The sequence below is a fragment of the Protobothrops mucrosquamatus genome, unplaced genomic scaffold (assembly GCF_001527695.2).
Source record: "Protobothrops mucrosquamatus isolate PMUCROS unplaced genomic scaffold, P.Mucros_1.0 scaffold4665, whole genome shotgun sequence".
Taxonomy (NCBI): Eukaryota; Metazoa; Chordata; class Lepidosauria; order Squamata; family Viperidae; genus Protobothrops; species Protobothrops mucrosquamatus.
Genome location: NW_015390563.1, coordinates 1 through 27,758, shown reverse-complemented (window position 1 = coordinate 27,758; position 27,758 = coordinate 1). Strand labels below are relative to the sequence as shown.

The 27,758-nt window shown below is 39.0% G+C and overlaps 1 protein-coding gene across 1 annotated transcript; it reads right to left on the bottom strand.

Moving 5' to 3' along the window:
* Window positions 1-494: 494 nt before the first annotated feature.
* Window positions 495-27,749, bottom strand: SLC18B1 (solute carrier family 18 member B1). Its single transcript, XM_015828565.1, has 14 exons — window positions 27,662-27,749; window positions 25,439-25,578; window positions 23,578-23,673; window positions 20,779-20,852; window positions 20,064-20,211; window positions 15,399-15,555; window positions 13,955-14,091; window positions 13,281-13,382; window positions 11,429-11,520; window positions 9,078-9,173; window positions 7,682-7,756; window positions 3,017-3,110; window positions 2,880-2,929; window positions 495-889 (listed from the first exon to the last, which is right to left on the bottom strand). Exons 1-14 carry the CDS (start codon window positions 27,705-27,707, stop codon window positions 826-828), a joined length of 1,371 nt encoding a protein of 456 aa, XP_015684051.1. The 5' UTR covers window positions 27,708-27,749; the 3' UTR covers window positions 495-825.
* Between the last annotated feature and the right edge of the window lie 9 nt (window positions 27,750-27,758).

Sequence of the window (27,758 nt, the reverse complement as noted above, 5' to 3'; positions counted from 1 at the left end):
TGAAACTTCCTTTAGTTAATGGATACTCTAGTTGATTAGTTCATCTGAGTCACACTATAACCCCCCCCCCCAATTAATGACTGTGAAAGGGACATTATGAGGGAGGACAGGGGCTTCAAGCATCTACACTACTCTACTCGCCTATGACTAGCAGAGCCATTTGCACGCCTCCTCAAATGAGCAAAATGTGCTCTCTCTCTCTCTCTCTCTCTTATGTCGCTGACCCACAGGACTTTGCAAGCCAAAGGCTATGATTTAAATATGTGCTTCATGTCAAACATTTGTTCCACTCTTGGAAGTCTAAGCTTTAAATGTATGTTGACTTCTTTGACCCTATGAGCTTTGGTATGTATGCATTCTGTTTCTTCTGTCTTGATACTGACTTTCAGAAAATGTCTAAAAAAGGAAAAGATACAAAGCCATGTACAGAATGCAGTTCCATATTAACGTTCAGTAAACTGACCAAACCAACATAGGATCATTCGAAATAATACTTTATTTGTTTGCATTTTTTGTTCGTGTCCCTATATCAAAGTATAAAAGTCACCTCTTGTGCAAAACACATTTACCCTGTAAATCTCTTTGACTGTCGTTTTCCAGTGCAACTTTTTCAGAAGACCGCTACAGACATGAAAACAATGATGTGTCTAATACTAAAATGGCACATTATTGTCTAATTAGAGACTAGTGTTTTTATAATCCAAAGATTGTGAAGGAGGATTTTGAAAGAACTACGTTTCATGACATTTGCCTGGTCTTCTGCACATTGTGCTCTTAAATTTGCAAATGAAGTTAGATTTAAACTGGCAATGAGAAAATATATCATTAAGTTTCATTCAATAAAAGAGTCCTTTCTTGCTTTGAACCAAGATGAATTCCAGGCTGGGACCTATGCAAAATGAAAAAAAAATGTTCTCAGAATATTGGACACTACAAAGACAAAGAGGCAATACATGCACACTTTTCTTATAACGGGGCATATTTATTTTGCATAAACCAATAAATAAATTGTATTACACTGTGGAAATTGGCTGCAAAAACAATGACATTGCTTTACAGAGTCCACTCACAGGTAGCTACAATTCCTTTTTTGATTGATTCACATGGGAACCCCAGAAAAGAACACTGCTGTAGAGAAGGTGGTTATGTGGCAGCTTCAGAGGACTCTGGAAGAAGTGGATTATCTGGATCCCTTCCAATCAGGATTCAGGCCTGGGTATGGGACTGAAATAGCATTGATCGCACTGCTGGATGATCTGTGGCAGGAGCAGGATGGATGTGGGTGCATCCACTGTATGACCTCTGGCAGGAATAGGATAGAGATGGTGCCTCCATCCTTGCTCTTCTTAACCTCTCATGGCTTTCGATACCAAAGAACGGTAGGTATCCTTCTGGATTGGCTCCAGGAGTTGAGGGTGAAAGACATGATGTTGTACTGGTTCTCTTCCTTTCTCTGGGATTGGTTTCAGTGTTGATAGGGGAGAAGAGATCCAGCCCACAGACCCTACTTCATGGAGTGCCACAAAGCTTAATACTCTCTCCACTCCTGTTTAATATCTTATTTGGAGCCGCTGGGGAGATCACCTAACACAGGGGTCTTAAGACTTGGCAACTTTAAGACTTGTGGACTTCAACTCCCAGAATTCCTCAGCCAGCCGGGCTGGCTGAGGAATTCTGGGAGTTGAAGACCACAAGTCTTAAAGTTGTCAAGTCTGAAGACCCCTGACCTAACCGATTGGGTGAGATATCATTAGCATGCTGATGATACTACTCATCTTTATACTCTGGGCCACCTGAGTGATGCTGCAGAGGTTCTCTCCATGTCTGGAAGTTATGGAGCCTAGATGGGCCACAGTAGGCTTCAGCACAACCCAAACCAGACCTGAGTGGCTCTGAATTTTTGGATCCTCCTCATTAGGGCCTCAAACAGACCCTGTGCATAATTTGGGGGTCTTCCTGGATTTACAGCTCTGGTGGCAGCTGTGGCTAGGAGGGCCTTTGCACAACTTCAAATTGTGCGTCAATTGTACCCGTTCGTGGACTGAGGGGTCCTATTCACAGTCACTCATGCCTTTGTGACCTCCACTTTGACTATTGCAATTCACTTTATATGGGGCTGCCCTTGAAGAGTATTTGGAAACTTCAACTGGTGCAAAGAGAGGTGGCAATCGGCAGTTACTGGTGCCAATTAGTTAGTGCATATAATGTCACTGTTTCGTGAGCTGCATTGGCTTCTGGAGTGCTTTTGGGTGCAATTCAAGGTGCTGGTTGTCACCTTTAAAGTCTTTCATGGCTTGGGACTAGGTTACATATGTCTCTCCTCAGTGGTATCTATCTGTCTTATTAGATCTGGTAGGAGATGGATGCTCTGAGTACCCTATCCTAAAGAGTGATGGCTAGCAGGGACCAGAAGGACAATCCTTTCTGCCTGACACCTTCCCTTTGGAATATCATCACCCCTGAAATTAGATTAGCTCCATCCCTGTTGGCTTTTTGTAAGGTCCAAGCCTAGGTCTCTGGGCATGGAATGGGACAACTTGGCACAGCCAACTTGCCACTGCCAATTTGCTGTAGCCAACTCGACATGACCAACTCACTGTGGGACAACTTGCTGCAGGACAATTCAACAATTCAAGTATTTAAAATAATTATAACAATATTTTATTTTTTGAAATAAAGAGACCACTTGGCATCCTGTTCACAATGCTATTTGAATGGCTGATATCTGTTAAAAGAAAAGCCCAGCCAATTAATTCAGGAAAAACATATAACTAACAAGAATTGGCCTTAATTTTTTTGTGGTCTAAATGAGAATCAATTAGAAAGTATTCTGCTCCTTTCATCAAATTTTAAGAAAAAAGAATAAAATTTCACTGTACCTCCTCCTTTGTATGGCTTCGTAGGTATAATAAATTGTAGACGCTAGTCCCTTCAGAGAAAGCAGTTGTTAGTATATTTGTGACATTTCATATTTAAATGTAATAAAAGAATGAATAAATCATGTTAGTGTACCTACACTGAACAATGTGAATCCTCCCTGTATGACTGCGGACCATTCAAAACCCAGTTTTTCATTTAAGAAGCCACCTAAAGTTGGACCTACAAAAGACCTGAACAAACAAACAAACAAACATACAAACAGAAAAAAAATCACACATACTAAATTTATCATAGATCTAAAAATATATAAGATCAGGAAATAAATATGTAGCAGGGAAGAATAGGTTGGGGTAATCAATGTCCATACAAACTGCCTTTTGGAAATTCCACACTCACAACCCTTCTGCCGTGGGGTATATGGGGGTGGCTATTTCACAGGTAAAACCAGTCCACTTGGGCAGTCCACTCTGCCACCATCTGTTCTGGAGTGAGGAGATGCTGCCCTCTTCTGAACCCTTGACCTCTGAACCTTCCCCAGAAATAAGCTTTTAAATAAATGCCTCCAGTTTTGCTTTAGAACCAGGGTTTCCAGGCCTGAGTAGTTTCAGACTGTAGATTGCTAAGGTCAAACTCCACCCAAATTTCATTAGGAGCCGTAGTGGTGCAGTGGTTAGAATACAGTACTGCAGGCTAACTCACTGCTCACTGCCAGAAGCTCGATTCTCACTGGCTCAAGGTTGACTCCTTCCATCCTTCCCAGGTCAGTAAAATTAGAACCCCGATTGTTGGGGGCAATATGCTGACCCTGTAAACTGCTTAGAGAGGGCTGTAAAGCTGTAAAGCGGCATATAAGTCTAAATACTATTGCTATCTTAGAGTGAAAAAGAATAAATGCTTTTATCTTAATAAAGTTAACAAAATACTTGCGATGCCACAATTTTTGTGAGGCTGATACATACCAAAGGCAGCCATCATTAACCTGTAAACAGCCTGAAGAGACTAAGAGATCGATCAAGAACAAATTGAGTAAGACACATTGATTCCTGACGTGAGTAACTGCACATTCCCTGGCAACTTTAATTTGCTTGTTCCAAATCTCTTGGGAAACCTGAATTCCTAGGCTCAATCAGATGAAATCTGTTTCTTTAAGGTCCTTGATTCTCCCTAAGACCATCAACCAAGGCTCAAGAGAAATAGATTCCTAATTTTGTTTCCCTTGAATTCCATCCCCTGCCTCACACTTGAGAAAGATGGTAGATATGTTTGTAGATTATTTAGGAATCCCTAGAGATCCTGCTGGCCACTCACTCCCCAGGTTCCTAGATCTACTACAAAGTACGAAACAAATATACAGGATGTACCAAACGTCAGGCCCCGCAGCCTTTTTATTGCCTATGTTACATTAAATGTTTGAATTAGTTGCCAGTTATTTCTAAACAATTCCTTACTCCATTGATAGTTTGAATGTTTTAAAGTACAGTAACATTTTCTTTAAAACATATAATGGAACATATTGTAATTGACCTTTAGTACACTGTGTATATCAAGTTCAATATATAAAAGAAGTGCATGTAATTGGCATCAAGAGATGCTTTCTGAAGCCAAATTTTACCCACCCCACCCCATGGAAGCAACTGGTTAAGTCACATGCTATTTTTCTAGAAAAAACATAACAAAAACTACTTTCTTTTATATCTATATAAAGACTAGGCAACTCGTGATCCATTGGGTTATCATTTCATATATATTTCCTTATCTCTCATACACTCTCTCTGACCTTCGCTGCATCTTCTTCATACCCTTCCACACACACTTACATCCTCCCCAACCCGCACAGCATCTCTTGTGCCCCTGCCACACCCTCCACTGGGTCCTTTTGTGACGCCCCCCTGCACCCTCCACTTGCATCTTCATAACAATAAGATTTAGACTTAGTCCTCATTTTACCAACCTCAGAAGGATGGAAGGCTGAATCAACCTTGAGCCAGTCAGAATCCAGCTGCTGGCAGTTGGCAGAGTTTGCTTGCAATACTGCATTCTAACCACTGCGCCACCACGGGTCTTGCTCTCTCCTGACTCATGTCATAGTGATTCTTGCACACCCACTCACACCCCACCCACGCTCCTGACCCGTGTGGCCCTCTTGCACACTGTCATGCAATGCCATGCATCATTCCCAGCATGAATAGATGGCATGGGTTGGCAAGGGTGTGCAGCAGTTTCATAGAGATGTACAAGAGGTACAAGAGGTACTGTGTGGGTCAGGGTAGCACAGGGTACAGCGTGGGAGTCAGGGAGGGCATGTGCGGATGTGGCACAGATCAGGAAGGATGCACGAGAGGTGCGACTTCACAGATGACAGCTTTTTTTGTAGTCTGAATTCCTGACTTATCACTTGTTGCAGTGGACCATTTTGATCCATTGTTTACAAATAAGCAATCTGGTGGGCTTGATCCATATGATCCTACTTGATTTTTTCTCACCAGTAGAAATAGCTTCAGGAATTTTTCAGGAAGAAAACCCTTAATTATTATTGATACAGACTCCAAACTATGGCTTCAGACTCTGACTTATTGGTAACAACAGACCAAAACTTCCAATTTTATATACATGTAACTCTAAACATTTTTCTCTGGGTGAGCTCCTGATTCCCGAAGCTTCTCCAACTGGTAGAAAAACAAACAAGTAGATATTTGTCAACATATTGTTTCTGATTGATAAACCACGATTCTGTGGAATATGCCAGTTTTATAAACTGTATTTCCAATGCACCTTTAACATCCTACCTCTGATCCTCTATTGGCAGCCTCTTTTTTTCCTTCCTTATTATCTTTGGTTCCTTCTCATTAACCATGGCTGGACATAGATGCTTTAATTATACAATGATTAGAAATGAATGAGGCATAAAGTACAATATTTACTAAACCTTCTCTGAACTTGATCCAGTCCAACAATCAACTGTAATGGGAAATCCTGTAGGATATGTCAGAGGTCTATCAGTCTCTATTGCCTAACAGTAAATAATGTAGGTACATGTCAAGCTATTAAGTAGCTGCATCCTTTAAAAATGATTTGGGAGAAGTCCTTTGAACCTTGCCTATGCACAATACCTCTCTTATTCATTTACAGCACATCTTTGTTGAGGCTTCCTGAAACAGAGATTACTGCTACTTTAATGAATCAAATAATTGCATGCAACTTTTAAGGCTGCTAAATCTTTTCTCAGTATCATATAGAAGCCTGGAAAAAGATATACGTGCTTTAAGAAAAGGAAGAGAGGGGATGTGAACATAGCCTTAAGAGCCATTATGAGAAAGGAGTAGCCAGCAGCTCTTTGCATATATGCCAGTTTGGCAGAGGAATTTAAAGTGTTGGCCTAAAAACCAGGAGACTGTGGATTTTAGTCCTGCCTCAAGCCTGAAAACAGGCCGGGTGACTTTGGGCCAGTCACTCTGTCTCAGTCCAATCCAAATCCTCACAAATAAAAGGATGAGGAAGTATTACATATGTTTGCTGCCTTGAGTTACTTATGAAGTAATAAAGGTAGAGTAAAATATCAAATCAATAAATAAATCCTAATCCTCCTAGGCAATTAAGAAATACAAGCTTTGAGATGTGCTCATGATGAATCAATCTCAATGTCTGTTTCTAGAAGGAAGAAATTTTTGGCAACTGCAAAATAAATTCAGTACATATGACTTTCTAAACATTTTTAAAAAAGCCTTCTCTATCTGTTCACATGATTTTATCCTTGTCTTTTTTTTTTCCAGTGGGAAATGAAAATGGCATTCAATTATTAATCTTAATAATTGCCCCTAGCATTAATAAGCACTTCCTGTATATTAGTTTGCTTTTAAATGTTTTTTTTAAAGGAAATGGCTAATTTTACTTGTTGCATTAGGAAACAAATCCCAAATCAATAATCAGAAAACGTTCAATTTGTATTGCTTTTCTTCCCATCACTTACAAAATACTAGCTTCTGAAGGAAACAATGTAATATCTGTTCTTTAGCTATGACTATAACCAGCTTTCAGTGCAAAAAGTAATACTAATATTATTAATAATATTACAATGAGATCCAAAAGAGAGCAAAATGACCATGATTGTGATCTATACATCTGAGACAATCAGCTGCCCCTTAGAACTAGAATTACTCTGTACAGTGCTCTGGTGTCTTTGTGCAGTTCAACCTTTTTTACTTCTGACAAGGTCCTACATGAGTTACTCAACACTTATAGAGGATATAGATATTGGGAGAAATCATATATTGTGAAAATTTAAGGTGCAATGTTTCTGAATTGTCTCTAGCTAATATCCCTGATTCTTATGCCAAAGATTGCATACAATATGGCTGAGCAAGCATCACAGCCTAGTATCCAACAAAAATAGCATCATCACTTGAAGCAATAATAATTTTTCCTTCCCGTGTCTGCGCCATTTTGTAAACCTCAAATATCATGTTTTAGAAGTTAAAGGCTGACTACACATTCTATTGCTCATGAAGCACATCTTGATGATGCAATGATTGTAGCACTATCATAATGCAGACAGATTATGGGTAGGGCTTGATTTGGGGTGCTGCATTTATCAATGTGAAACCCCACCACCACCGCTGGTTGGCTCTCCTCCACAGATGCCTACTGTCCTATTTCCTGAAGGGCTATTGGCTTTTATGTATTTCTCCCCAACTCTTAATAATTTCTTTTGTACTTGATGATGCTGTTTAGTCTACATAATGTTTAGTTAACATTTGTATTTCTGATCATGAATTGTATAGGTATTTTATAAGTGGTTGCATACCCAAGGGCCCACAATGCACCAAAGAGTCCAGACACCAGTCCTAACAAACTTAATCCTTCTTCAAAACCATTCTCACTGCAAAAGGAAAGGCAGAAACAGAGTTATTTCCAAGGACAATATTTTCATTTACAACTACAAAACATATTAGGAGGCAATCATCACAAAAATAATTATGTAGTCCCAAAGCAACAACATCTGTAACAGAACGGTTTGTCCTTAAATATGGAAAAGAAAAATATCAAGGGCTATCTTTCTCTTCAATAGAATATATTCAGCATTTAAAATCTTTTCAGTGCTTTGGTTCGCACATTGAACTCTGCCATTGTTTGCTTAATCGTGATTATTTCTCGGTTTGGCCAAAGGCCATATTTAATATTTTTTTAATGATATATGGGATGGCAGTTTGTGGGGAATGGGGGTATGCTTTGTTTATATTGATGTGGCTCTTGTTACATTTCTTTTTTCATGAGTTTACCAATTCAAACATTAGGAAACTGCCACTAGGTTTCAGTTATCATAAATGGGGACAACAAGGCAAAAAATAGAGAGACAGAGACAGAGCACTCAGGGGTTACATGTGGCCATGGATTGGGATGTTTATTCCAGTTTATTGAATAAATGGGGGATAATCAAAAATGTTCAACATATTGGTCCATGGACCATGGTATGCAGACATTACCATATATTATTGCTGATCAGCATGATGTTTTCTTGTGTTAGTATGTTAAATGGAATTCATGGATGTACCTTTGATAAGCAAGACAGGTCATTATCCAGGGCGGGGGGGGGGGAGGGGAGAGAGAGAGGAGAAAAGGCTTTTCTGAACAGAGGCAGAGCCAAACCATAATTTGGTTTAATAAATATCTCTGTATTAAGCGATATAATAAGAATTTAAATGTGATACAGTAAATACCAAGAGGAAAAGAGGAATTATTTAATGTAATAGTTTGAGATCTGTACTAAAGATATTTGTATGTTATTGAATTATTGACCAACTCAGCCGCCACATTGCTTTTCAAATATTTAAATGTAAAATTAGCAAATTAATAAAAAAAAATTCAAAAAAAATATCTCTGTATTTAAAGCAATCCTAGCAATTTGGTTTAGTTGTTAAGGCATCAGGCTCGAAACTGGGAGACCAGGAGTTCTAGTCCCAGTCTGCGGCACAAAGCCAGCTAGGTGATCTAGGGCTAGTCACTTTCTCTCAGCCCTAGGAAGGAGACCACGGCAAGCTACTTTTGAAAAACCTTGCCAAGAAAACTGCAAGGAGTTGTCCAAGCAAAAGACAGGAACAATTGAATGGAAGGAAAAAGAAAAAGAACGTATACAACTGTAGTTAATTATTCTAGTCTTTGAGGATAAAGAATAACATAAATATGAAGAGAAGATCACTTACTATGCACAATTGATTGCTTCAGGGTATATTGGGATACCAATCATTGAAAGAGCAAAACCGTTCAGGACCAACATCAGAATGAAAAGCCAAAGTTGACTGCAAATCATAAGCATAGACACAATGCTTCATTTCAGCTGTAATTCATGGTATCTCTCTGCCATTCTGTATATTTATATTTAGAAGGCCACCCAACTCACAAGGACCTTAGAGATTTAGAGTCCACCATTTAGAGTCCGTTTATCTCTTAAGTGTCATTCTCACTAGCTGCAATAACAGAACACATGCTCCTTTCTGTTAGTCAGCACTGCTATGTTAAACCTCTCAGGTTTCATCTTGGTGCTACCTGGACTCTAAGCCAGGGGTCCCCAACCCCGGTCCATGGACTGGTACCAGGCCACAGTATGCCAGCAACTTGTCCACACAAACAAGCAAAGCCCCATGCACTCTCTGGTCCTTGGAAAAAATTTTCTCCACGGAACCGGTCCCTGGTGCCCAAAAGGTTGGGGACCTCTGATCTAAGTCACTTTAAAAATATTCCGCCTAAACTCTGGGTTGCTTCAGTGAAGATCTGCCAGGTTTTCAATCAAGATTGCCAGCTACAGAAGCCCTCCATTGAGCAAATCCCTTGCTGTTGGGCCTTCCCAACGTTTCATGCCAAGAAAATAACTGACAATTATATGTACTCATAAAAATATATTTATCTAAAGTTAAGCTAAATCTATACATAGAGCAATAAAGTGTCAAAATATACATGCGTGCAGATACAACAGCCGACTTTTAAATAAATAAAATAATCCTTTCTTGCATTTTCCCCAGATTTGGCCCAATAATGTCTGTGACACAGTTACTGATAAAAAAATAGTCTCTCAACAGCATAGCTCTGGCCGACATACAGAAATTCATTGATTCAAAACTTAGAACAGGTGTTTTCTTTTCAATTATTTTTCTTTTTCTAAGCTACCTTTCTTAGTCTTGGGGGTTTTTTGAACAAGGTCAATGGTGCATATTTTCATTATTTTTCATGTTGTTTGTGACGAGAGTTTCATTCCACTTCCCAAAATAGCAGGAAGGGAAGGGAAGGGGAGGGGAGGGAAGGGGAAAGTAGGAGAGGGTTAGGGAAGGGTGGAGAGGGGAGGGAAAGGGAACAGCTCCAACATTTCCATGGTTTATTGGTAGACTGTCAAAAAAAGAAGTCCCAAGAAAAAGCAGAAAGCTAAAGGGGAAGAAAAAGAAATGACAAAGCCAAGACCTAAAATAATCCTGCTAAGTTTTAAGCCAGTGATCCTCTATATGTCAGAGAAACATTCGAACCAGTACACAACTGGAATTTCAGCAATAACAGTAGCTGGAACAGAGATTAGAGATTAGTGATCCAGATGAGAGGACGTTCCAGCCACTATGCACTGTACTAATTAAAGTGCAAAAATTTTCCAGCAAAAAAGAAAGAACAAGCAAACCAGATAGCAACACTTGAACTGGCACGAACTGGGAAGCAGCCCTTTATGCACAGAGCAAGGCGAAACAAGCAGAGTTTGCATTAACAATGGGCTGAGGATGGATGGAGAATGATACTGTTTATTCCTGCTCTCCAGAAACAGGGCCACAGTGGGGCCACCTGCCCTGTGGATGGGTCCTTAGACTAGCACCCCCATTTTTCCAGATTAACCATCATCACTGTTAACATATTCCTATGTTATTGAAGCTCAAAACTGCCTAATTTCTATGGAGATGTGTTGATTTCCTCAAAGATATCTAATGAGCTTCCATTCATAACCAATTATTTAATTTTGAACAATGGAATTAATGTTTTGCTAATGAGTAACAAGAAGCGTGTTTCTCACTGCATAGGAGTAAGGATAGGAAGCAGGAAATGGATTTTGAGCCCCAGGAAACTACATATCTTTGTGGGAAGGGCTACAGTTTAGTGACTAACACATGGGTTAATCCCTGAATCTCCAGTCATCTATTAGAGAGACACCAGCTGGCTTAAATGAAAAGCAGTAGTCTCTTAATTCCCTTCATATATACCCCAGGAATACCACTATTTTATTTCCAAATAAAAAGTGGAATAAAATGAGATGATAGTGGAATTCCTGATCTGGAAGTTTAATGTCTCTAAGCCTTCCCATTCACAAGTAAGGAAAAACAGAATCATATAGCTGTTATTCTAGCCACAGCCTAAAGAAAACATTAACAAGAATACTAACGCTAAGCAGCAAAGTTCATTTATTGGGGTACAAAGTTTTGATATTGCTAGTAAATACACAGCCCTTTTCATTATTGACTTGAGGAACAGGAAAACTTCATTCCAGGAAAATTGTCAGTCTAGAAGTTAGTGAAGCATATTTTACCTTTCAGTATGTAAGATGGGAGCTGGCCCTAAGAAAAAATAGCATAATGCACTCAGAAAAGCTCCAGTGATTAGCAGCCACTTCCTTAAACTCTGTAAGAGATAGACAGAGAAGTTTGATTCTCATCAAAATATCATATTTGAGTAAATTGAATGCATTCATTCAACCAATAGGCAATAAAGTGAACTAACTGAGAAATCTCACATTAGATCATTTCACATATTCAGTTCAACCATAACCTAGCATTCATCATCATGTTCTTTTAGAACAGTGGCCCCCGATCCTTTGGGCATCAAGGACTGGTTCCGTGGAGAGAGTTTTTTCCTTCTCCCGATGAGGGCATGGTTTCACATGCTGCCTGCATACCGTGAATGGGACTGGTTTCTGGCATGCCGTGGCCAGGTGTCGGTCCATGGACCTTAGGTTGGGGGTGTAACCAGATGTAGCCAGTGTTCTGAAGCAGGAAAGGGTGACTAGGGAAAGTAGCTTTTCTTTCTACCAATAAAAATGTCTCACAAGCAGACTGTTTCTTCCAAAAATTAGGATTCAACTTGTCTGTTTTCAGATAAGAGTCCTCCTGCCTGCTAAAATATAAAACTTGTTACTATAATTCTAATTATAATTAGTATATAATGGTATAATTATAATTCAGGCTAATTCTATCCATTGCCAGGAGTTCAATCCTGACTTGCTCAAGGTTGACTCGGCCTTCCATCCTTCCAAGGTGGATAAAATGAGGACCGCACCTGAAATACTGCAACCAATTTTGGTCACCATACTACAAAAAAGATGTTGAGACCTTGGTAAAAGTTCAGAGAAGAGCAACTAAAATGATCAAAGGCCTGGAGACTAAAACATATGAAGAACAGCTGCAGGACTTGGGTTTGGCTAGTCTAAAGAAAAGAAGAAATAGGGGCGACATGATAGCAGTATTCCAATATTTGAGGGGCTGCCACAAAGAAGAGGGGGTCAAATTATTCACCAAAGCACCAGAGGGCAAGACAAAAAACAATGGTTGGAAACTGACCAAAGAGAGAAGCAACCTGGAATTAAGGAGAAACTTCCTAACAGTGAGGACAATTAACCAGTGTAACAGCTTGCCTCCAGAAATTGTGGGTACTCCATCACTGGAGGTTTTTAAGAAGAGACTAGACAGTCACTTGTCTGAAATGGTATAGGTTCTCCTATTCGAGCAGGGGGCTGGACTAGAAGACCTCCAAGGTCCCTTCTAGCTCTATTCTCCTCTGCTCTGCTCTGCTCTGCTCCGCTCCGCTCCGCTCCATTCTATTCTATTCTATTCTATTCTATTCTATTCTATTCTATTCTATTCTATTCTATTCTATTCTGTTGGGGGCAATATGGTGACTCTGTAAACTGCTTAAAGAGGGCTGTAGAGCACTGTGAAGCGGTATATAAGTCTAAGTGCTGTTGCTATTGCTATCATTGGCAATGGCTCTCCAAGGTACAGAGAGCCGTGCTATTGGTGATCTTTTTGCTATGAATACTTTGCATGCAAAACACAAGTTTCATCACATCTATCACATCAGAGATGAGACTTCATGGGAAAAGATTGGACAACTTTGACAAAGTAGCTCTACAGTTCTTCCACACATTATGAATGTATTGCATTACTATTTCTTACCATTTCTTGGCTGAGGAAACTCACTAGGCAGAAACACGTCTTCATAGTTGATCCTATGGGATTTGGTAAGATCCAATTTCAACACAAGGATTTCTATTATTTGGCTTCTGAAGCATGCCAACCCTAAACACCAATACTGGATGAAAACAACTGGCAAATCTAAAGAAGTTTAAAAATTAAAATAAGGATGGGGTTAGATCTTGTACTCACCGGCTTTTTATCGCTTAGAAAACCAAGAAGTGGTGAAGATATGGAATAAGGGAGCGCTAGGGCCAGGAAGACCAATCCTACGTATCCTGCTGGCAATTTAAACTATAGAAAGAAAACCAATATTTTTATTAGGGCATAAAAATAGAACATGATATTAATTCACTATATTCCATTGACCCAGTTTGTTGAATAAAAAGCATTCTGAGGACTTTCAGATGTTCTGAGTTATGACTTCATCAGTATGTTTATTTAAAGGATTTAACTCCAACCTTTCCTTTACAAGTAGTCCTCAACTTACAACAGTTTGCTTAGTGACCATTTAAAGTTACAACGGCACTGAAAAAAGTGACTTATGACTATTTTTCACACTTACGACCATTGTAGCATCCCCATGGCCATGTGATTTACATTCTGATGCTTGACAACTGATTCACATTTATGACGGTTGCAGTCTTCAGGAGTCACGTGATCCCCTTTTGCGAACTTCTGACAAGCAAAGTCAGTTGGGAAACCAGATTCACTTAACAACATGTTACTAATTTTACAACTGCTGTGACTCACTGACAAAAAAAAATGTAAAATGGGGCAAAACTCACTTAACAAACTCATTTAACGAGTTTTTCTAGAATGGATAGGATCTAAAAGATTTTTTTTTTCTTTCAAAATGTACCTACTTTTTCTAAGACAAATAATGACATCGTAGGATCTAGAAAGGCTATAGTTGAACTTAGTCCAAATATATTTAGACAAAGGATTGCAACTTTTGGTAGAACGATAAGCTTCAAGAATGAATCTGTTTTAGGAACCGAATCTGTAATTAGAAAAGCATAGAACATAAAATTAATTATTATAGTAACTAATCTGTACAAATATTTTACACATTAAAAGATACTAAGTAGACCCTGCCCTGAGTTTAAAGTCCTGAATTCAGATAAAGAAGGGGAAATAGCCTTTCCCTGTTAATATCTAACCAGGCTGGCACACAAATTGCATTTATTATGCATTTTTCTTATAAACAAGAATACAAATAATTTAAAATATCAATTATGAGCAGGATTCATAAATCAGGACAGAAAGTAGCACCCTGTATACCATATACAACAAAGTAGCATTGTGTATAGCATATGAATGGATATGAACCATGACAATGCAGTTAGAAGGTATCAGGCCCAAATACAGTTCTTGTCCTGATATCAACTTCAGCCCAGCCCAGCCCAGCCCATTTCTACACATTTAAAATACTAGAAGAACCTGCAGAACCAACAGATTCCATTAGCAGTAATGCTGCTACCATTAATTTTCAACACTAGAAAATTATTTTACTACAAGTTCCCGTAGAACACACCCATCTAAAATACCCACAATACATCGCTCTTGTTTTTCATTGCATTCTTAAGCTTTCACTGAGGCATACGAAGTCAGACTGCCATTTAAGACAAAAAATATATATTTTGGCAAAAATCCATTACAGCAGAGGTCTGGCATGCTTCGTGGCACCTGTCTGCAATTCTTTAAAACAACCCCATCTTTTCCTGAGACCGTGTGGCAGCGGGCAATCCTGGGAGAAGATAAAGCTGCTTTCAAGAGTTGCAAACTGGTGCTTTTGGTGCTCCCAAGTACTTATAAAGTTACTCTCTGAAATTTTACCAGAGCACTGCACAATTCTAGAATCCATGAAACTATGGACAAGAGTTCTATGAATTATAACAGGAGAATGTGGCAGGAATAATACAGGTAGTCCTCAACTTACAACCGTTCGTTTAGCAACGGCCCTGAAAAGGTGACTTATGACTGGTTTTTATACCACCATTTGTAAGCTTCTGACTTCTGACAAAGTGAACGGGGGAAGCCAGAGTCGCTTAAGGACCACACTTAACAACTGCAATGATTTGCCTAACAACTGTGGCAAAAAGGTCGTAAAAATGAAGCAAAACTCACTTCTCTATCTCTCTCACTTAACCAGAAAAAAAAAATGATTGTAAGTTGAGGACTACTCGTGACAAAAATAAATAATATCCCACTCTCAAGGAAAGAAACATCATCAGTTGAATTAAACAGCATAAATCTTATGCTCCCTTTCCCAGTTTTAATAAGGAGGGCAATAAAACCTCCACCTACTGTAATTTGGTATGATGAACATATTCAGAGGCACCATGAGCAGCATTACACTTCCAAGTGCAATGAAAGGGATTTCATAGCCAAAACTCTGGTACAAAAAGCCACCAATTGGGGGACCCAGCACTAATCCTAGTCCAGTAAAAACTTCAAGAGTGCCCTAAAAAGAAAGAAGAGACAGCAGTTCAGTGAGAAAGGATGGACTTTTGGCACCAGAAGTAAACCATGGTCTTGGTGTATAACCATCATTTATTAACAAAAGTACTACTGGCATAAGAGTGGACTGCATGTGGCTTCTTGTATGTAAAAGGTGCACAGAACCCCTAATTGCTAGCACATTTTAAAATTTAATAATCATAAAATTATTGTGATGGGTTAAAATTCTGCAAAATAATATGGCACCCGACTTCATTGAATTGCTGCGCCACTTTAAAACAACAGCTTCTATGGCTATTCAGGATACATCACTGAAAACCTTTCCACTGAAGCAAAGTGAGCTGCCTTATGTTTTAGTTAGGGTTGTTAACTAAGCCTGGGATACACCAGTTTGGTCTAATGCAGGGGTCTTCAAACTTGGCCTTTTTATGACTTGTGGACTTCAACTCCCAGAATTCCTCAGCCAGGCAGGCTGGTTGAGGAATTCTGGGAGTTGAAGTCCACAAGTCATAAAAGGACCACGTTTGAAGACCCCTGGTCTAGTGATTAAAGCGCCAGACTATGAATTGGGAGACTGTAAGTTCTAGTCCCACCTTAAGCACAAAGCCAACTGGATGATCTTGGGCCAATCACACTCTCTCAGCCCCAGAAAGGAGTCAATGGCAAAACATTCTGAACCTTGTCAAGAAAACTGCAGGAATTAGTCCAGGCAGTCAACAGGAATTAATGTTGACTTGAAGGCACAAAGAAAAAAAAGATTATTAAAAGGACTACAATCCAGTTAACTTTTTTGGCTTCCTAGATTATCTACAGAGATTATTCTGAATTGTTACCTATTAAGGTCAACCTGGTGCTGGAGAAGACTCCTACAAGTCTCTTGGACTGCAAGGCGTTCAAACCGGTCAGTCCTAGAAGAGATCAACCCCGACTGCTCTTTAGAAGGCCAGATCCTGAAGTTGAAACTCAAATACTTTGGCCACCTAATGAGAAGGAAGGACTCACTGGAGAAGGGCCTAATGCTGGGAAAGATTGAAGGCAACAGAAGAAGGGGACGACAGAGAATGAGGTGGCTGGATGGAGTCACTGAAGCAGTAGGCGTGAACTTAAATGGACTCCAGAAGATGGTAGAGGACAGGAAGACCTGGAGGAACGTTGTCCATGGGGTCGCGATGGGTCGGACACGACTTTGCAATTAACAACAACAACAACAAGGTCAACCAGGTAGCTGACAAAAGTACAGGTCAATTACTTTTGTCAAACATACACATAATATAAATTTGATCTTTTTTGTCATTTCCAAATAAGTCTTCATTAACAAGACCCCTTTTAATTAATAATATTGAGCTGGATTTTTTTTTCTCTGCTTCTGCTTGTTTCATATTATGTTACTGAATCTTACTCTGAGTTGCTTTGTATTGTCATTTTTAGCTCTAAAATGTTTCTGCTTGTTTAGCACTTAATGCTGAAGTGCAAGTGTTTGATGTTTTAAAACATTCTTTCTAGGATCCTTAAAGAGTACTTTTCTGGTGGAATAAAAATAGAATAAAATAGAAACAATCAGCAAGCAAAGAAAGGATCCGTGTGCTACTATTAGTATTGATATAATTAAAAAACGTTATAGCTATCCACTCTCATAGACTCTGGACTGCTTACAAACACAAAAACAATACAAGCCTGGACTAAAATAATCATAATGATAACACACTAGACCAGGACCCCCAGAAACACATCAACCCCAGGACCGACAGCAAAGTCAGGACTCAAGAGCTTTCTGGAACCCCAGGAGACAAGATGCTGTTTGCTGTTCCAGAGAATGGGGGCCACCACCTCGAACCCATAAGATATCCATGCTTAATAAACAGGATCTGGAATATACTGTACATTCTCTGCCAGAACATATTAGTCAGGGAGAAAAAAAATGGAAATAGGCAGGTATCCAGAAAGGTCTTTATAGATAACAACCAGCACCTTGAATTGCACCTGGAAACTGACTGGCAACCTATGCAGCTCAGTATCATATTGGCATACTACAAAGTGATAACATTGCTTTATACTGCACTAGTGAGGCCACACTGTGTATGGTTTTGGTCACCACAATACAGAAAGGATGCTGAGACCCTAGAAAATGTACAGAGAAGAGCAATACAAATGATAAAGAGTATGAATTGTATGATGAACAGTTAAGGGAGCTAGGTATGTCTAGCGCAGGGGTAGGCAACCTTGGCTCTTTTATGACTCGTGGACTTCAATTCCCAGAATTCCTGAGCCAGCTTAGCTGGCTCAGGAATTCTGGGAGTTGAAGTCCACGAGTCATAAAAGAGCCAAGGTTGCCTACCCCTGGTCTAGCTTATTAAAGAGAAGGATTGGGAGGAACATTATAACTGTCTTCCAGTACTTAAGGGGTTGTCACAGAGGAGAGGACTTATTCTCCGAAGCACCAGAGGGCAGGACAAGAAATAATGGGTGTCTATTTTGTTTATTCCCAGCTTGGACTGGACCCTGATGAAGATTGTTCTTTCAATAACACGTTTTTCATCTAATAGGTTGTATTAAAAGGCAAAAGCTTTTGTGAGCTTATCTGATGCACAGAATGGTTTTATTCTAATGGGAGTTTAATTCTTCAGCCTTCTCACCAGTTCCTTGTAGCTGGCAATATTCCTATTGCGCTTCCTTTCTATTACTTTGGTAACTAATTTCCCAAACCCTACTCTCTGCTGAATTTCTTGTTATTCCAAAAGTATGTAAGAGTGTATTATCTTAAGCAAAAACATATTTTCTTGGCATAAGTAGTGCAAAGCATAAAATTAAAGTAAAATTTGAAAAATTTAACAAACAAACAAAGGAAACCTCTTCTAGTAGAGTAAGAGAGTGGCTTTCTTTAAGAAAGAAGGATAAGACATACCTTTATTACAATAAAAACATAGTATGTTCTTGTGCTAAAAAAAGAATGCTTATTATTTAATTCCTTTTGTTGCGATTGAACATCTTCAGCACTCAATTTAAAAGCTAGCTTATAAAAGAACGGAACTGCCTGTTAATGTAATTAGGTTATCCAAAATCAAAATTGCATGGGCTCTTCAATTCATTTTTTCTGGATAAATTTTTTCTCAAGGGAGTTCAGCGTATTATTGCAAAGTAAATTACATTATCAGGATGTTATTCAGCCTTTCTATGTAAGCATGACAGAGATGTTAAACCAAAGTTAGATGGCTTCCAGTCTTTTTCCTTCTATGTGAGTTTCTGTAATGCATCAGATCTCTAGCAACCAATGCAGAAAGAGAAAATTCTTCACTATTGAACCACAAAACCTAATTACTCCTCCTTTTTAGATGATTTGTGGGAGATGTCACAAGTTATTTTCTCTTCACCAAAGACCTCATATCTCACATAGGTAAAGGTCTTAGGTCACTGACTTAGGTCGACAGCCTATTGTGACTGCAGAGTCAACTATGTCGAAATATGTGTGCAAATATGGAAGATTCTGTATGTTTTTCTTGTTACATTCTACTGGTTAAAGTATGTTACATAGTTGGAATTGAGCATCCTCTGTTTCTTGATTGGTGTGAAATTACAAAATAGGTGTTAGAATAAATATTAAATAAAAGCACAGGATAAGGAGAGACAAAAAAGTGAAAGAACCAGGGTAGCCTTCAAGAAAAGAACTGTGTTCCTTTGTTGTATATTAGGATGGAAAATACTACATTCGCCAGGGTGTGGAGCTTTTAGATTTTTTTTAGAAAAGAGATTCACATTCTTGCAACAGTCATAAGAATCAATCAATCAATCAATCAATCAATAATAATAATAATAGTAGTAAAGTTGGAAGGGACCTTGAAGGTCATCTAGTCCAACCCCTTGCTCAGGCAGGAAACCCTATACCATTTCGGACAAATGGCTGTCCAGTCTCAATCAATCAGAATACAGCTGGAAGGGACCTTGGAGGTCTTCTAGTTCAACCCCCTGATCAACAAGCAGACCGTATACTATTTTATATAGGTGGCTGTCCAGTCTTTTCTTAAAAAACTCCAGTGATGAAGCACCTACAACTCCTGAAGGCAAGCTGTTCCACTGGTTAATTGTCCTCATTGTTAGGAAGTTTATCTTTAACTCCAGGTTGCTTCTCTCCTTGATTAGTTTCCATCCATTGTTTCTTCTCTTGCCTTCTGGTGCTTTGGTAAATAAGTTGACCCCCTCTTCTTTGTGGCACCCCCTCAAATACTGGAATACTGCTATCATGTCCTCCCTAGTCCTTCTTTTCTCTAGAGTGGCCATACCCAATTCCTGCAACTGTTCTTCATATGTTTTTGTCTCCAGACCTTTAATCATCTTACTTGCTCTTCTTTGCCAAAGTATACAACCAAAGTATAGATTATATTCAAATGTTATTAGATATACACTACGTGGGTGTTACTCTTAAACAGCCGTTCACCTGGCTCTGTTCCCTAGCATAGCTAGGATGATTTCCCAAAAATCATCACAATATTACATAGTTTTGACTGGCCTCATACATACCATAACTGTGGCTACATTTTGTGGGAAAGCATTTATGAGAATAGAAAATGAGGCTGTCGCTGCAGCAGCAAAACCAATGGCATCCATTGCTCGGACCAAAAAACACAGCCCTATGAATATTGGCCCATCAGGTGCTCTGTCCAAAAATCTAAAGAGAAAGATATAATGAATCACTCTATCTCTTAAAGCAGAGATTCCTGCTTTAATAACAGATGTTATTCAGACAGATGTTAAAGTCATAGTATATTGACTGGTTTAGCAATATTTCACTGCAGCATAAAATAAAAGTAACATGTACTTTCAGCAATGCTCCAAAACATAGAAGTATTAACAAATACTTCACCCTGCTAATTTATCAGAGTCTTACAACCTAATATGAAAAGGAATGGAGGGACTTACAACCTAATATGAAAAGGAATGGAGAAAAAAAAACTTCTGTTTTTCAAAGGAACTAAGACAATGAACTCCAGGGATTATCCATCCTTCCAATCAGCAAGTCTGGGAAAGAAAGAAAGAAAGAAAGAAAGAAAGAAAGAAAGAAAGAAAGAAAGAAAGAAAGAAAGAAAGAAAGAAAGAAAGAAAGAAAGAAAGAAAGAAAGAAAGAAGGAAGGAAGGAAGGAAGGAAGGAAGGAAGGAAGGAAGGAAAGAAAGAATAAAATAGCAACAGAAACACAGTGAAGGAAAAGATATGCATAAAACAAATATCTATACTCACCCAAAAAGAATTGTGACACATCCTGAGACGAACATGCCAGCAATAAACATAAATTTTGCTCCAATATGTACAAGCTGTAAATTATTAAAAAATAAATGCTTGTTTTGGAAACTTACATGTATTTCAAAAACAAATGATATACTGACACATTTACATTTGTAACATTATAGAAATCAACCTAGTTTTTTACAAAGTGAACTATGCAATTAACTGTTCTTTATTATTACTAACAGTTCATATATTAACGACATGATAAACTGTATAAACTAGTATCAGTATGTTATAATGCTTATGATCACCAAAGTTTATTGAAAAGATTGAGCAGTGACTAACAAATAAAATATATTTTTTAAAAAGTTTAACGCATACCATGCATCTAATTCTAAATTCACAACAGGATAAATTGGCTGGCTCTGATATTACTTTTTTTTTTCAATATAAATTTTTTATTGTTTTCATCATATAAAAAAAAACATCACAAGTATTACACAATATTATTACACAATTTTATTTTTTTTTCAATATAAAATTTTTATTGCGGCTGGCTCTGATATTACTGAAGCATCATGGAATTTCATGGAAAACGCAGAATAATACGCCACCAGGCAAAAATTTTGAGCTAGGGGACACTTTTATGTTGAAGATGTGCACATAAAATGGCTACAAAAGGGTTTATGCCTATTTACAAAATGACTGCCATTCTGCAAAGCGTAACAATTCAAAGACAGCCCGTTTTCTATCACTATAGCTTTGTCACTTGACTAAAGGTTCCAGGGCTTAAAACAAAAATCTTACATGTTCTGTGACATAAAAAAGATTGAAAGGCAACAGATGGTCAGGACACTGAAAAAATATTTTATATACCATAGAAAATATAATAAAGGTTTTCAGTTTATCAAAATAGCTACAGCAGTGAGAATCTTAATTTATCTGGTTAGCTAGCAACCAATAATTTTTTGGCAGCATCTCTAGAGATGTTCTTAAGATTCCAATGGACATATATAACAAGGCAATTGTTCACATTAATTAGCCTAAAGTCATATAAAATGCATAAGTTAAAGGCAAGACTTTAAATTGTGCTATGAAATTGACTGGACCCACCGAAACAAGAAATGTAAGAACATGCATCAATCTTGGGCCTGCCCTTGAAAAGAAACAATTGGGAGCCTTTGATGACCAAAGCTGGTATGGCTAATGTCATAATATTACTGGGTAGCGAGGCCAAAATTGTCAGAATTTAAAAATGTGGGAATATTTTATATGGCAGAAATATAACTTCTAAACAATTAATAGACTTAGTTTCTCTTCAGAACTAGCTATGATTTCCAAATAATCTTACAGGTCCATAGGTAAGGTCCCTATAATAGTTTCTGGTGGGATCAGGATATGGGTAGTGCAGCTTTCTGGATCCTGCTTGATCTCTCACTGGTTTTTGATACCATCAACTATCCCACGGAGCTGTCTCCAAAGTTTAGAATGAGAAGCCTAATGCTTCTCCTCCTTCCTGAAGGGATGGTCTAAGTCAGTGGAGATGGTGGGGAAAGATTGATGCTCAGGTACCTCCGTGTGTATGTGGGGGGGGGGCTACAAGGCCCCCTGTTTTTCTTACCTGATTCAATATCTACATGAAACCATTGGATGAGATCATCTGTTGACATGTGACCATGTTTCAACAATCAACTGAAGAGATACCCAATTGTACATCTCAACCCCCAGTTAAATAAATAATACTGTCAAAGTGCTATGCAACTGAACAACTGCAATGCACCCTATATGAGGCTGCCTTTGAGGAGCACTTGGAAGCTAAGCTAATCTAGAATCTAGCAGCTTGAGTAACTAAGAATGCATTTTAAGGCACTCATATAAGATTTCTACTACGGGACCTGCACAAATGTTAGGTAGCTTCCAGTTGCAATTCAGGATCCTGGTTGTCATCTTTAAAGCCCTTCTTAATTTTGGGCTTGAGTAACTTAACCTTCTCTCATTTACATGTGCCTGCCAATAAGATGTAATAGGATGCAATCACCAAGTGTCCTACAGATTAGAATTGTCATCTTAAAGTACATGTTCAGTCATTGTCACCATCCTCTGGAATAATATTTCCTCTAATGTGAGATCTATCTCTTCCTTTTATGATTTATTTAAAAAAAACAGTATATATGTGGCTATATTAAGCCTAAGGAATGGGGGCTAGGCTCTTGTGACCGCCCTTCAAATTGATGGATTGCTCTTTATTCTTACTGCAAATGTTTTAGTCATAGGTCATGATTGTATAAGAATATAAAATATTGCTTTTAATTTTAATTTTTGGTTGCAATCTGTAATATATGTTGTGGAGTTATATTCTACTCAGAGATGGTAGATTGAAGCAGCCTAGAAACTAGACAGATGGGAGGGAGGGAGGGAGGGAGGGAGGGAGGATTGAAAATGTTGTCTGTTAGAGACTTGCATTTGTTTATCTGCTAGAGTAGATTGAACAGCATGTACCATTGACATTAATGTTGCCCTTGGGTCATGAATTAAGATTCTCATATAGTCCTAAATTCTCCTTGGTTACTACATAACTTAAAGATGGTTTTGGCTTTCTGAAACCTGTTGAAACATACTTAGGGTGCATGTTCATCTGACATTGTTTTAGTTGATATGCACTGCCATTTAGAAAGCTGACTTCTCCCAAGCATAGTGTTTACCGATCTGTTCAGAACATTATGATCTATTCCACTGATGCAATGAACTTTTTATTTATGAGGCTATATGATATTTTTGCTTAGTCATCATAATATTTTTGAAGATACTTACATATTTTCCCATTATCAAAGATGTCAGGAAATTGAATAACGCAAAACATCCAAAAATAAATCCAACAATTGTACTACTAACTCCTTTCTTTTCTGCCTAAAAAAAAAAAAAATCAAACACAAAGACTTAGAAAACAAAAGCCTGTAGCATGCAGAAAATAATCACATAGCTCAAATTTTACAAAAATACTCAATGGAACGTGGCCTACCACAATACCATAGGAAAAGAGCTAGCTATTACACAATATACCTACACATCTTTTGCCTGATTTGTTTCCCATAATTAGCATTTTTTGTGATATGCTTATATTCATACATTCCCCTCTAGTTGCAAGTCATGGTATTGTGAAAAATGATTGCAGCATTTCTCAAGTATAAAGCAAAAACAGGAAAGACTGTGTGGTGGCTTAGCGGTGAAGACACTCGCCTTCCACTCAGAAAGGGCAAGAGTTCAATCCTAGGTAGTAGCAGATATTTTTCTCTTAGGGAGCAAAGAAAAAAATATCTGCTGCAAACTCCGCGTGGCATCAGGAAAAGCATTCGGCTTGTAAATGCTCAGCTTCACCCAGTCTCCCCACTCTACCCCAAATTAAGGGACTGCAGGGTTGTAAAAAGAAAAAAAAAAGCAAAAAGAGAAAAAGCAGATTTAAATGCACGAATGAATGCCTGTGGCATCGGAATGGTGGCGGATATTGAAAAGTGACATGTATTAAGTTAGAAGAGTCCATTTTTTGCTGCTTTTTGTACCACATCTTTCTGGGTTCGGTCATTTGTGTAATTATTTTTTGTCAGCTTAAATCAGCGATGGCGAACCTTTTAGAGACTGAGTGCCCAAACTGCAACCCAAAACCCACTTATGCATCGTCGAGTGCCAGGTGGGTGTGGCCCATTGGCTGGGTGTGGCCAATTGGGTGGGCATGGCCAATTGGGTGGGCATGGCTGCAGTGCTAATGGCAGACTGGGTGGGACTAAAAAGTTCAATCAATCAATTCTAACTTTGCAAGAACTTTTTTTTCCCCCGCGAGTTGAAACTGACTGATTGAACTTTTTTTTTTTGCACACGGTGGTGGAGGCCTAAAGCGAAAAGGTTTTATAAAACCCAGCTGAAGGCCTAGGACTGGGGTGACGGCACACGTGCCCACAGAGAGGGCTCTGAGTGCCGCCTCTGGCACCCGTGCCATAGGTTCACCACCACTGGCTTAGATGAATAACAATTTGCTAACAATTTGAGAAAAACTGCACATTTATACAAATGAATGATTGTGTATATGTCTGGGCACCAAAAGGAACATGGTTACAGCAAATTGAGGTGATGCAATCATTTTTTAAAAAAGTTCATACCCACTATTATGCAAGTAGCTTCTGAGTATGAATGCGAAGTGAAAGTTCTGAATTCCCTTTTAAAAACTAAGCAGCACAATGGTGCTCAGTCCTCAAAGAATGCAAGCATACAACTTTGTAGAAACTGCTTTTAAAAGGCTGCTTAAACGCAGTGTAAATCTAATCCAACGGAGAGGCAAGAAGTTGGAAGAGCTGAACATATTTATTTGCTTTTTAAAAATAGTAAATAGGCAAAGAAAAAAAAACTAATGATATACCGGTAATTGTTTTAAACCAAGCCATCTTTTTAAAAATGTTATAACTGTTATGTTATACATATCTGTGTAAGATGTACTAGATTCAGGAGGAAGACAAAACTCTTCTTGCAGCAATAGTTTACAAAATGTAAGTTTTTGCATTTTGTCAACTACAAACTGATACAAGAACAAATGAGTCTTTGTTATGTGCACTGCTATATTACAGAAGGTATCATTAAAGTATCTTATTGCAGACTTTTGTTTTAAACACATACATCCATTTACCTCTCTTGGAAAGAATGGTCCCAGAATCGAGTAGCAAACCATTGAACCGAAGTTGAGGGATGCTGTTGATATCATGATAAATATCTGCTCTCTGCTCAGCCGCTTCGGTTCCTCCTTGGCAACCTGTGATCTGTCATTATCTGAGTAGCAAAAATCTCTCTTAGAACAGAAAAAAGGAAGGCAGCCTTCAAAACTAACAGTTGGAAACAAACGTTCAGATTTCTGAAACCGATCAGCTAGCAAAAAAAAATGCAGAATCTTATACTTCAATAGGAGCATGCTTTGTTTCATAAGTTGTTCCACATCTATTCACATGACAATTCTGATATAAAGCTATAGTGAAAATAATAACAGATTTCTAAAGCACGCTCACAAGGCAGTGCATTCTTGAAAAAGTTTCAGATATAGAGAGATTAATATTCAAAATCTGTCTTTTGATAGGATTAGGAATATGAGAATTCAGCTGGACTTTAACCTCCCCTAATTCAGAGCCTTCCAAATGTGTTGGGTGGCAGCTTCTAGAATTCATATGCTAGCTGGTAACTTAAGAGTATTCAGTCCAAACAGCTGAAGAGCATCATGTTGGGTGTCAGATTTTTGAAACTAAACTATCTATTTATGTTTTCAAATGCTCCAAACTAAATACTAGGTATGACCTAAGCAATTAGAGAAGAAAAATATGACCAAGATAATATTTATCTTTAATTAAATCTTCTCAAAAGTTCTTATTTTACATATTTACAATGCAAGTCAGTGCTTCTTTATTCAGATCAAGTACAATATAATATTGATCTTAGGTGTCCTCTTGACTCCTGGCAAATTTATGGACAGGTCCCTGCAGGTTTCTTGACAACATTTTTCAGAAGTGATTTGCATTTGCCTTTTTCCTAGCACTCAGAGAAAGTGACTAACCCAAAGTCACTCAACTGGTTTCAAGCCTAAGGCAGGACTAATCACTTAATAATTTTCATTATGATCTTTACATACCCATCTTTGTGTGTGTGTGTGTGTGTGTGTGTGTGTGCACGTGTATGTAAATATATGAGAGAGGGGGGGGAGGGAGGGAGATCCCTTTCATTCCTTCATGAAAGTGTCCCAGGTTCCTTTAACCCCTAGACCAGTGGTTCTCATCCTTTTTAATGCCGCGACCCCAACCGGTCGTAAGTCGAGGACTAAACCGGTCGTAAGTCGAGGACTAAACCGGTCGTAAGTCAAGGACTAAACCGGTCGTAAGTTGAGGACTACCCAACCGGTTGTAAGTCGAGGATTTTCCCTGCCAGGGAGCGCCGCGCATGCGTGGCTTCGCCCCCTGCGCCGGCCAAGGCGTAGCTGGCAAGCGGCAGAGACGGAGCAGGCTGACCACCAGCTGGCCCAGCCCAAGGGAGGTAAGGCACCCGCCGGAAAAGGGGAAAAAAATGGCAGACAAAAAAAATGGCGGACAAAAAATGGCGGACAGCCTTGCTTGGCGACCCCCGTGAAATGGTCGATCGACCCCAAATGGGGTCCCGACCCATAGGTTGAGAACCACTGCCCTAGACCAAGCTGTCATATACAATATTTTTTTAAATGTCTTCAAGTTAGTCTCAACACTTGGCAACTGCCTGGGCTACAGTAGTGCCTGTAGCTTTTGAAGAAAAAAAAACATTTGGAAGAAATCTTTGGAAGTGGGTTGCCCTTGTGTTCTTCCTAAGTCTCAGGCAAGACTCACAATCGCCCAGTTTGCAATTTCTCATTCTTGCTCTACAGTAATTAGCTAACTTCAAGGGGGGGGGGGGGAATCCTCAGGCACAGATATAGTAGATATGACCTTTGAAACTGCAGTCTCCAAGGCTACCTTTTGTAGGTATGCCATCTAGAGAGCCAGTTTGATGTAGTAGTTAAGACACCAACCTAGTAACCAGAAGCCCGATGAATTCTAGTCCTGCCTTTGGCACAGAGCCATCTGGTTGACCTGGTTCCAGTCACTTTTGTCAGTCCCGGGAAGGAGGCAATGAAATCTTGTCTTGCCAAGAAAACTGTGGAACTCACCAGGAATCAACACGGTTGCATAACCTCTTTCGAAAGATAGAGTAGTTAAAATCCACTAGTCCTACGTACGATCGAACATGGGGAAAACAGAGGGCTGCTTGCAATTCCGGACTGACATTCCTCGAAAGAAAGCACTGCGGGGAAGGGAGAAAAATACCCCGGGAATGCCGACATTAGCTCTGTCCCCTCTCTCACCTGGACTCGCGCCATCCGGGAGACCCACCGTTTGGTAGTTTTCCATAGCCGTGGGTCTCCTGCTGTAAAGCGGCTTGGAAAGGAGCGGGGGCTGAGC